The sequence below is a fragment of the Loxodonta africana genome, chromosome 18, assembly GCF_030014295.1.
Source record: "Loxodonta africana isolate mLoxAfr1 chromosome 18, mLoxAfr1.hap2, whole genome shotgun sequence".
Lineage (NCBI taxonomy): Eukaryota > Metazoa > Chordata > Mammalia > Proboscidea > Elephantidae > Loxodonta > Loxodonta africana.
The window spans coordinates 11,694,105-11,705,542 of NC_087359.1; the positions used below are offsets into that span (position 1 = coordinate 11,694,105).

The 11,438-nt window shown below is 49.6% G+C and overlaps 1 protein-coding gene across 2 annotated transcripts; it reads left to right on the forward strand.

Annotated features, from left to right (window-relative positions):
- Positions 1–10: 10 nt before the first annotated feature.
- CCDC137 (coiled-coil domain containing 137) lies at positions 11–10,984 on the forward strand. Of its 2 annotated transcripts, XR_002787485.2 has the most exons (7): positions 11–234; positions 606–739; positions 1,754–1,985; positions 3,523–3,605; positions 3,821–3,900; positions 4,080–4,359; positions 4,571–10,984. XR_002787485.2 is itself a non-coding variant. In XM_003417336.4 (6 exons), exons 1-6 carry the CDS (start codon positions 26–28, stop codon positions 4,290–4,292), a joined length of 951 nt encoding a protein of 316 aa, XP_003417384.1. In that variant the 5' UTR covers positions 11–25; the 3' UTR covers positions 4,293–10,977. The 2 variants fall into 2 exon arrangements, 1 of the variants encoding a protein (XP_003417384.1); XM_003417336.4 differs by having other exon boundaries at positions 4,080–10,977.
- The last annotated feature ends 454 nt before the right edge of the window (positions 10,985–11,438 follow it).

Genomic DNA, 11,438 nt, shown 5'->3' on the forward strand with positions numbered 1-11,438 from the left:
ATGGGGCTGAACGCAGGAAGCGGAAATGTGGCCCGTGGGCGGGAACAAGTGGGCAGGGCGGAAGTGCCTTCTCCCGGGAAGCTCCGCGTGTGGGATGGCAAGACCTCGGCGCCGAGCGGCTGGGCCGGCGGGCTCGGGAGGCCCGGGGCAGCAGCAGGGGCTGCGGCGGCAACAGCAGCAGCAGGAGGAACTGCGGGGGAAGCAGCGTCCGGCTCCGCGGCCGGGGCCTCGCAGGTGGGTGCCCTCTCGGGTCGTTCCCCCCGCCGCTCCGGGCTCCGGGGACCCTCTTTCCGGGAGCTCGCCCTCGTACACTTCTCCCCCGGTCTGGCTTAGGTGCCCTTCCGCTGTCTGAGCCCATGGCTGACGCCCAGGGAAGAGTACTTGGGTGAATGGAGGAGATCAAGGAATGACAGGCTTCCCAGCACTTTCAAAGAATCTTTCACTCTGGCAGTTCTGTGGGAAACCAGTTCAGGGACAGTTTCCGGATGAGGAGGACAGGAAAGATTCCTGCTCCCTACACACCGCAGCAGCCGGGGCCGGGCTGGCGTGGTTTTCTGCTCCGTGTGCCGTCCTTGGACAGGTCTCACCCGTGTTTTCTTTCCCAGCCAAGAAAAGAAGAAAGTGAATTGTAAGCCCAAGAACCAGGACGAACAGGAGATCCCTTTCCGGCTCCGAGAGATCATGAGGAGCCGCCAGCAGATGAGGAACCCTATCAGTAACAAGAAGAGGAGGAAAGAAGGTAACGTGAAGGCCTGTGCTGGGTGGCTGAGAAGCTTTGTGTACCCGGATCCACTTAATTACCCAAATGTTTGATGGAGTTTCAAGCAAAGATCCTTGATCCAAGAGTGCTGGGTGTGTAGGACACGTAAAGGACTGAAGCAGTGACAGGCAGCAGGTGGCAGTGTGGTTCCAGATGAGGCATGAGAAGAAGCCTTCAGGAGTGGGTGCAAGGCAGTTCTTACCAGTTCAGTCATGGCCGAGGAGGCAAAACCGGAATAGACCTGAGTGTTTAAAATTTGGGCGAATCGGAATAATAATCCTGAATGGGAAAAATTACACGCCGAATCCCTGCTAGAAACATAATCTCTTTCTTAGAAAACAAGAGCAGCATATGCATTGCATAGCAACCAAATCTTTTGCCTGTTGGATTTTGAGCAGAGTCGGAAGCAGTGGTGCCCCACTCAGAGATGGTGGCTGACCCACCTACTGTGAACTTGTGTTGCTCTCCACGGTCCTGCCAGTAATCCAGTCTGATGCATCAGGCTCCTGAAAGGGCTTGCGGATCCTCTTCTGAGTCTCCCACTCCAGGGCTTCAACCTGTAATTTTCCCCGTTCTGGTTATCATTCTGGATCACCCAAATTGTGAAAATTTGGGTCTGTTCCATTTTCTTTTTCTCAGCCATTACTGAACCAGCTCAAACTGGTTCAAAGCCCTGGGGTGAAGAGCAGTTCAAGGGCCTCCTAGACCTTGGTCAAAAGTGTTGAGTTTTTTCCTCCAAGAACAGTGGAGACCCATGAGAAGATTTTAAGCAAGGGGTGGCTGGTTCAGATTAACTTCTAGAAAAGTAGTGATTCGGGAGCAGGAGTGAATGCGGGCAGGCCACAGAGGCTACTGCAAATGGGATGTGGTGGCTGCTTAGACTAGTGACAGTTGCTTGCTCCTGGGAGGGGAAGTGGGTGCGGGTGGCCTGCCCCAGTGTGACTGCTCTCTCCTGCCCCTCACACCCCCTCTGAGGTCTCTCTTTGTTCTCAGCCCGTGTAGCCTTCAGAAAGACACTGGAAGAGGAGGCCAGGGGGATGGAGCCAGACATTGCCGTCCCCAAGTTCAGGCGGAAGAAGTGGGAATCGGACAGGGCCTATATCCAGCACATGGAGCAGGAGACCCAGCACGTGCTCTTCCTCAGCAAGAACCAGGCTGTCCGGCAGCCTGAGGCACAAGACGCCCCCAAGAGGGACAAGAAGGAGAAGTCGGAATGCAGGAAGGTGTGAGTGTGGCAGGTGGGGGTCGGGTCCACTCTGGGGTCCTGGGGAGGGAGAGCTGAGGGTACCCAGTATCATCTTCTTCAGTGACAGTGGCTTGCTGCCAGGGGGTACCCATGTGCCCCACCTGCAAGTCAGGGACTCTAGGCCTGCACATGGATAGAAGTTAAGCCCTGCTCAGTCACCAGATATGCCAGCGGCAGAGCTTCTTGACCTGGGGACTCAAGGAGCTATGAGGCGAAACAGTGAAGACCTTGTTCTGGCTCTGCTTTTTTCTGGGGGAGCAGCCAAGGGGCCCAGGAGCCAGTCATGCCCTGGGATCACTTGCGACGGGAGGGTGAGGAAAGATGAGGCTCAGTCCCCGCCCCAGGAGAGCCCGCCGGCCACCGGGGACCTTGCCTGCCCCTGGGGTGTTAGTACTTGGGGTCGGTGTACAAGAAGCCACCCTTACTCCTGCTTGGCTGGCTCCCTTTTCACCCCGCTTGGACCTGGATTAGGGGGTCAGTTTCCCGTTTTCCTCTTCCTGGTCTGAAGGAAGTTTGACTTTGTTGTTGGCTCTGCCATCTGCATGGGCTCTGTAGCCTCTCTGGGCCCAGCATCCTCCTCTGTAAGGTAGAAGTGACAGCATCTTTTCGTTGAGCAGGGTGGTCACGAGGCTCAAATGTCTTCACAGAAGCTCCTGAGGCTGGTCTTCAGCACTTGGAGGAAGCCCTGCCCAGCACCACCCCACAGCCCCTGAGAAAAACTGTGTGTTGCCTCCCTGAGCTAGCAGCGTGGTCTCAGCAAACGGGGGCTTCCTGAGACGCTGCTCTGCCTTACTGCAACGTTTGGTACAAGCCAGCCCAAGCTTTCCCCAGGGGTTCAGGAGAACGGCTACAGTTGTGGGTTTCTCTCTTTGCTGGTGTTAACAGGACACACCCGTTTGAGCCTATAAGTGTTGTGATATCAGAGAGATTGTTTCCAGCTTTGTGGTTTTATTGTGTGTGAATTCCTAACATAAGTGTAGTCGCATTACCGGTAAAAATTATATCACAGGAAATTGATTCCGGATACTGCCCAAAGCCTGGAGGATTCCCCCGGGGTTCCCGAAACCACCAGGAAACTTGAAGGTTATGAAGTCATATGAAGGGCAGCACGTGATGGGTGACACTGGCAGCCCCGTTTAGAGCAGGTTTCTCAGCAGCAGCACCAGGGATACCTGGGGCCAGGACACTTTGCTGTGGGGTGTCCTGTGCACTGTGGGGTATATAGGGCAGCCCTGTTCTCTACCCACAAAGGGCCAGGAAGTCTCCTTCACCCTCTTTGTAATGAACAGACATTACCCAGTGTCCCTTGGGGAGCAGGATCACCCCCAACTGAGAGCCCCAGGTATCAACAGTAGAGAGGGCCTGTTGGGTTCAGTGTGTCTCTGATGGAGTGAGTGTGGACGTGGAGGCAGCCAGCTGGGCCGGGGCCCCATACCACTTGTGGACAATCCCTGCCTTCTCAAGTCCGCTGCAGTGGGAGCTCGAGAATCTGACCAGGGTCACTTTTCCTGCCCAGGTTCCAGAAGCGGAGGCTGGATAAAGTCCGTCAGAGGAAGGAGGACAAGGCTGCAGACAGGCTGGAACGGGAGCTGCTCCAAGGTAGCTGCCCTCGGTCCCAGTGGCGGTGCCCTGGGGTCAGCCCGTTCTCCCACCAGCGGGCACTGCCTGGCCCCTGGGTCTCTCTGTGTCCACAGCTATAAACCAGTGCGTCAGTCTGAGTTCCATGTCCTGGACTGCAGGGGAGGGTGGGCGGACAGGCAGTGGCGGCTGTGGTGCCAGAGCTGCAGATGTCAGCGGTACTCTCTGCCATCCAGACACGGTGAAGTTTGGGGAAGTGGCCCTGCAGCCCCCAGAGCTGACTGCCAGGCCCAGGAAGAGTGTGGGCAGGGAGCAGGTAAGCAGAGGGACTATGGGGCGGGAGTTGGCAGCACTGTCCCAGAGCAGGAAACCTCCTTGGGTGTCTGCTGCGGGACCAGGTCTAGGGCCTGCGGATGCAAGCTTCCATGTCCTCGTGGGGTCCGAGTGCCAGACTGATCAAGGCTCTGCATCGTCTGACTTCTCTTCCTCCTGCAGCCTGGCAAGAAGTCACTGATGCTAAGGATGCTTTTGGGCCCTGGCAGCGCATCCCAGCCTCTGAGCCCATCGCTGGCCCGGCAGCGGTTCGTGGAGGAGGAGAGAGAGCGGGTGGTGCAGGCCTACCGCACACTGAAGAAACTGAAGCAGCAGCAGCAGGGCCCTCAGTCCTCCTGCCTCCCACCTGGGAAGAAGCCAGGGGTGCATCTCTGACTACAAGATCCGCAGCCTGGCCTGTGCTCTGTGAAGCTGACTCCGGGCTGCTGCACTTGGCTAGAAGGTGAGGGGAGAATAAGCCGGAGCTGGCCTGCATAGAGGGGCCTCCCCCGGACACGCCTGCAAGGCTCCCAGGAGCACAGGCACCAGCACTCAAGTGTGCAGAGGACTCCAGGTCACAACGGGGTTTGGCTTGGCCAGAAATGGGGGCAGCTTGGGGCGTGAGGCCTGGCAGTGCCCTGAGCACTCCTGTTTGTCTCTGGCTTCCCTGTCAGACATCCCCAGACAGGAAGACCAGACTGGGCCTGCAGGACCACTCTTTGTACCCACTGTTCCCTGGCATATTGAGGCAGGCACTGCCCAGCCTGACCACACGATTGACCATCAGAATTTCAACAGAAGAATTGGGCAGGACCATGTCTTTGTTCTCCAGGGCGACAGCTGATGGGCATGGACAGAACAGGGCCTAAGGCCAGGTGAGGGAGGATGGACCCACACTCTTGTGTTTTAGGATCTCCAGAAGCAGCTTCTGCCCCGGGTCCCTGCTGTGTGCCATTTGGGCTGGGCTAAGGGGGCTTATTCTCAGGGAAGGCCTATGTTTGCAGAAACACAGAATGCCACTGAGACTTCAGAGGCTCGTCCAGGTCCTGAATGGCAACCTGGGGTATTCTGGCCATTCCTTGTTTCTTGTTTCAAAGGCTGGGCCATCTGGGGTGCTTTTGTTTTTAAGTCAACTTTATTGAGGTATAAATTGCCAACAATAAAATACAGCCATCTTGAATGAGTTCACAAATCCATGAATCCAGGCAGTCACTACCACAATCAAGATGAGGACCATTTCCATCACCCTCATATACTCCTGGCCCCACCCATGGCCCCAGAAACCATTGATCTGCTCTGTGCTCCTCTAAGTGAGATTTGGTTTTCCTCAAGTTCTGGGTAAATGAAATCGTGACATTTCAACATACATTTTTTTATAACACAGGAACTTTATTAGGTGAGCATTAGGATTACGTATCATAGAAAAGGACAATTCCAAGGTTTCAGGTGGTCAGTCGTGCATGCCAACAGGGAACACACTGAACAGAGCCCTAGTGAGCAATGACTGCCCCAGTACCTGTTACTCATCCTTCAGAACTGCGCCTTCCCCTTGAGACAAATCGGGAAGAAGGTAACGCAGACACGTCTGCTAGGTGATGTCTTCATTGTACTCTCCCTACTGAACTCGCAGTGACAGGGAGTGTCTCAGACCTTACTTAAAGCGTAGGTAGCAGGACTCAGAGTACATTCAGCGAGTTCTGCATAGAGGACAGCCAGGGTGAGGAAAAAATCAGCATACCCCCGAGGGTCCCCAACCCCAGGCCCAGAAAAGAAAGTGGGGAGGAGAAAGGGCCACCGCAGCCCTGAGTCTCCTCACCATCTTTGCAAACAGGCTTAGCACAGAATGTGATCCCTTCCTTTAAAGTCCAGGTAGAATCAGCTGTATTGGAAGGACAGTGTAATACGCAGTTACCCCAGTGAGCATATGGTGAAATAGGCTTCAATTTACATAGGGTGAGAGGTCAGGCCGTGACCTGACTCAGCGCAGATGGGGAGGTGTTAGTCAGCGACACCTGTGACAAAGACGTGGAAGAAGTCGATGCACATGGTTGGGGAGACGCGTCCACTGAGCTCAGCAAAAATTAGCACCTCGCCATTCCCAGACTGAGCTCGTTAAATAAATTTACAAAAAGCCAAGATTCCAAGAGAAAATGAGCTGCTTTGGCTCGTGCATGATAGGCCTAGACCCTCCTCATACTGTCTTCATCTGTGTCCACACCAAATGCCATGTCGGGGTCCTTGGCTGGCAGAGCTGTTTGTCTTGGAGCTTGATTACTTTAGCTCTGAGCACAAGGCAGGCATTTCCTCACCGTGAGGAGAACAGAGATGGTATGTTCTATCCACTTGATCAGTGTGCTTTCATCAATCACTTAAATTCTCCGAGCCAAACTGGAAAGAGTCCATGCACGGCCGTACCCGGTGCCCTGCACAGAGAGGCCTTTAGAGACCAGCCTGCAGTGGCTGGGGACACACTCCAGGATGCTCCAACTCGGCTGCCCGGTGCCTTATCCCTGCCTGATGACTCAGCATTGTGGTGAAATAAGTTCCTTTATGTGGCTGTTTGCCTTGATTTTTTGGAACAACCGCTTGAGAGATTTTTTTCTCCTAAGTCATGAGGAGTTACCTTTTCCCTAGTTTTCTACCCCAGAGGGTTTGTTACTTTTGTCCAGGTTGATTGACATTTCCTGGGTAAGCTGTAAGTAACTCGGTTTGATATTTTTTCCTGGTCCTGGGCTGCACCCTGCTCTGTGATTGGTATGCACCTTGCAGGGACTGATTAATATACTATGCAAATGATGTTCCTATAGCCTACTTTGCAAATGAAGGGTCTGTGGCCTACCAAGAGGGGATTGGTCAGTTTGTGGCCCTGGTGGGAAGGCCATGCCTTGAAATTGAGGAGTTTGTGTATATATGCAGCAACCCCAAAAGGTATTTCAGACAGGAACCAGAAAGAATCAGGAGAAAAGGGAAGAGAGAAGAAGCAGAGAGAAAGGAGGCAAAGAACCTCCTGAAAGAGCGTAACATGGGTGAAGGGCTATAACACTGAAGACAGCGACAGGCCTGGTCAGTGGTGATGGCAGAAACTTGCTGGTAGGAATGCAGCTAAGAGAGAGATGAACACAACTGCTACACTGGCTGTGAGCTGTGTCAGCAGGAGAGATGCTGATGGCGGGAAGCCAGAGGCAAAGAATCCTGTCCTGAGGGAGCCAAGGGGAGCCCTGCATGGCTGAAAGGGGGCATGCACGGCAGAGAGAAGGGCCTGTTTGCTTGCACAGCTGAGAGAGCTGTCTTGCACTGAAGAAGGGAGGACTGTTCACTTTGGGGGAGCCTTCCAGACTTTGCCTACATGCTTCCTGATCTTGAGTTATACCCTGTTATTTCCTGTCTTAAGCTGGGTTCTCTAGAGAAGCACAACCAGTGAAGTGTATAAATATTTATACAGCGAGACTTATGTTAAGGAAATGGCTTATGTGGTTGTAGAGGCTGGAACGTGGATCAGGCTGGAGGATTCTGATTCACATAGCCACAGGGGCTGGCGAACTCAAGACTGACTGGTCAGACAGTAGGGCTCTGGCTCACAGGCTGTGAAGACCAACAAATCCCAAGATTGGCAGGCAAGGCACCAGGATAAGTCCTAAAAACCAGAGGTCAGACAAACAGGAACCAGCTGCTGGACCTAGTGTGATCAAAAGCCCATGAGCCTTGCCAGAAAGTCCACTTATATTCGATGCAGGCCACATGTCATGAATTGTATTCCCCAAAAATATGTGTCAGCTTGGTTAGGCCATGATTCCCAGTGTTGTGTGGTTGTCCTCCATTTTGTGATTTTCCTATGTGTTGTAAATCCTAATCTCTGCCTGTGGTTAATGAGGCAAGATTAGATTATGCTAAAGAGGATTAGGGTGGGATTGTGACACCCTTACTAAGGTCACATCCCTGATCCAATGTAATGGGACTTTCCCTGGGGTGTGGGCTGCACCTCCTTTTATCCCACAAGAGATGGCAGGGAAGCGAGCAGAGAGTGGGGGACCACATAGCACCAAGAAAGCAGCACTGGGAGCAGAGTGCGTCCTTTGGACCCGGGGTCTCTGCACCTGAGAAGCTCCTCAATCAGGGGAAGATTGATGACGAGGACCTTCCTCCAGAGCTGACAGAGGGAAAAAGCCTTCCCCTGCAGCTGATGTCCTGAACTTGGACTTGTAGCCTACTAGGCTGTGAGAGAATAAATTTCTCTTTGTTAAAACCATCCACTTGTGGTATTTCTGTTACAGCAGCACTAGATAACCAAGACACTACATCCCTAAGGAAACTTCAACTGATTTGGCTACTCACAATAGATCCCATTGTGGGAATGATCACATTATATCAGATCTCATCATGGAAGTGATCACATCATCATACAATTGCCAAACTACATCATAACTGGCGAACCACTGAGAATCATGGCCGAGCCAAGCTGACACACAACCTTAACAATCACGCCTTCTTAATAAACCACTTAGCTGTAAATGTGATCTGCAAGTTCTGTGTGGCCATCGCAATGGATTATCGAAAACAGCTAAGAAGTACAGAGTGCCTTGGGGAGCATGGCTGGTGTCAGAACTGGTGAAAAGTTTGGAGAGTGGAAGCATGTCTGACTTCCAGTTCATAGAGATCAGCTTTGGGCTGAACCTGATTCACATTAAAAACCAAAAACCAAACCTGTTGCCATCAAGTCAATTCTGACTCATAGCAACTCTATAGGACAGGGTAGAATTGCCCCATAGGGTTTCCAAGGAACAGCTGGTGGATTCAAACTGCCAGCCTTTTGGTTAGCTGCGAAGCTCTTAACTACTGTGCCACCAGGGCTCCTGATTCACACCATCCCCCCTGAAATTTCACAGATTCTGACACTACTTAATATTTTACAAGAAGAAAAATTCTAGATATCAAAGTCAATTTCTTGAAAATAAGAGGAACGGTTTAAAATGTGAGTTCTAACAAATACTGAGCTGTTCTAGAAGGAAAACACATTGAAGTATTATCTTTTTTGCTATATTACAATTAGTTCAAAATCTAGGGGCTTACTCTATCATCCAATTTATGTTTCAATTTTCCTTTAATGTCTTATTTTGCCAGAATATTAAAATGCTATTGGCATTCTCCTTATGAGTATTCTTAAAATTGAGACATAATTCATGTACCATAAAATTCTCCATTTTAAAGTGTATAATTCAGTGATTTTCAGTGTATTTACAAGATTGTGCAACCATCACGACTATCTAATTCCAGAACATTTTCATCACCCCAAAAGGAGACCCTGTACCTATTAAGCAGTCACTCCCCAGCCCCTGGCACCCTCTCATCTATTTTTTGTCTCTCTGGATTTGCCTACTCTGGACATTTCATATGAATGGAATCATGACTATATTCGGCTTTGATGCAATGAATTACTTTATATTGCCCTCCCAGCAGTGGCCTTGTGATGCCCACAAAATGACTGGGTGTAACTATGCAATTATGGTGCTTGTGGACCACCAAGGGGATTGGGCAGCCTGCTAATAACACAAATAAGGTACGTGGAACCCTTGTGGGGGTAGGACTATGTAAATAAGGTGTATGGAACCCTAACAATGGGGTTGATCAGTTTTGCCATCCCACTAGGCTTGGAAGCCAATCCCAGAGGCAGAGGGGCACCTCACTACCATAAACAAAAGCTGGGAGCAAAGTGCATCCCTGTGCTGGGAACCTCCTAGACCCAGGGGACAAAATCTAACATTGGAGGCAACGTGAGACGGTGAGAAGTGGCAACAGCAGCAGAACCAGGAGACCAGCATGAGGCAGCCCACGGAGTGAGGCAGCTACAGCGGGTGTGCTGACCCACAGAGCAGGAGAGCTGAGCACCTTCAGGCAGGAAGCTTACTGGTGGAGTGGGGTGCCTCTGGGCACTTGTTGGCAGAGCTAGGCTCCCCCACCCATGGAGCGAGAGAGCTGAGTGCCTTGGGGCAGGAGGCTTCTGGGTGGAGTAGGGTGCATCCCAGGACTTACTGGCAGAGCAAAAGAACGTTATAACACTTTACCATCATGCGGACCTCATTGAGGGCTTCCCTTGCGTTCATCAACTTGTGGTATTTCTGTTAGGGCAGCACTAGATGACTAAGACACTGTCAAATGAGAACCTAATTTGCTGTGTAAGCTTGTACCACAAACACAAAATACTATTTTAAAAAATTGCCAAAATATAAATGGAGAGAGAAATTCAATATTGTTAATATGTCAGTTCTCCCTAAACTGAACTACAGATTCAATGCAATCCCAATCAAAATCCCAGCAGACATTTTTTGATAGAAATTGACAAGCTGATTCTAAAATTCATATGGAAATGTAGACAACCTAGAGCAGCCAAAATAACCCTGAAAAAGAAGAAGAAAGTTGAAGGGCTAACGCTATCTGATTTCAAGAATTATTACGAAGATACAGTAATCAAAAGAGTGTGGTACTAGCATAAAGACAGACAAATAGATCAATAGAAAAAAATTAAGAATTCAGGAATAGACCCACACATGTATGAACACTGATTTTTGACACATGTGAAAGGCAATTCAGTGGAGAAAATAGTCTTTTACAAAAATGGTGCTGGGACAATTGCAAAAAATAACATATGCAAGAAAATAAACTTCATACTTCACATGATATGCACAAATTAACTTAAAATGGATCACAGACCTAAATGTAAAACCTAAAATGATAAAACCTGAAGAAGACAACATAGGAGGAAAAACTTTGCAACTCTGGTTTAAGCAAAAATTTCCTAGATATAATACCAAAAGCACAATCCATAAAAGAACAAATTGATTAACTGGGCCTTATCAAAACTTAAAACTCTGCAAAAGAAACAGTTAAAAATGGTGCTAGCCATGGAACATTCTCTAGAATAAACCACATATTAGGTCATAAAACAAACATTTGCAGAATCCAAAACATCGAAATGTTACAAAGCATCTTCTCAGACCACAAGACCGTAAAAGTGGAAATCAATAACAGAAAAATTAGGGAAAAGAAATCAAATACTTGGAAACTGAACAATACCCTGCTCAAAAAAGACTGGGTTATAGAAGACATTAAGGAGGGAATAAGGAAATTCATAGAATGCAACGAGAATGAAAATACTTCCTATCAAAACCTCTGGGACACAGCAAAAGCAGTGCTCCGAGGTCAATTTATATCGATAAATACACACATACAAAAAGAAGAAAGAGCCAAAATCAGAGAAGTGTCCCTACAACTTGAACAAATAGAAAGTGAGCAACAAAAGAATCCATCAGGCACCAGAAGAAAACAAATAATAAAAATTAGAGCTGAACTAAATGAATTAGAGAACAGAAAAACAATTGAAAGAATTAACAAAGCCAAAAGCTGGTTCTTCGAAAAAATTGACAAAATTGATAAACCATTGGCCAGACTGACTAAAGAAAAACAGGAAAGGAAACAAATAACCCAAATAAGAAACGAGATAGGTCACATCACAACAGACCCGACTGAAATTAAAAGAATCATATCAGA

Coding starts and splice junctions, on each gene's coding strand:
- CCDC137 (XM_003417336.4), top strand. CDS start 26: ATGTGGCCCGTGGGCGGGAACAAGTGGGCAGGGCGGAAGTGCCTTCTC. Junction 235..605: donor CCGCGGCCGGGGCCTCGCAG/GTGGGTGCCCTC, acceptor TTTCTTTCCCAG/CCAAGAAAAGAAGAAAGTGA. Junction 3,901..4,079: donor AGAGTGTGGGCAGGGAGCAG/GTAAGCAGAGGG, acceptor TTCCTCCTGCAG/CCTGGCAAGAAGTCACTGAT.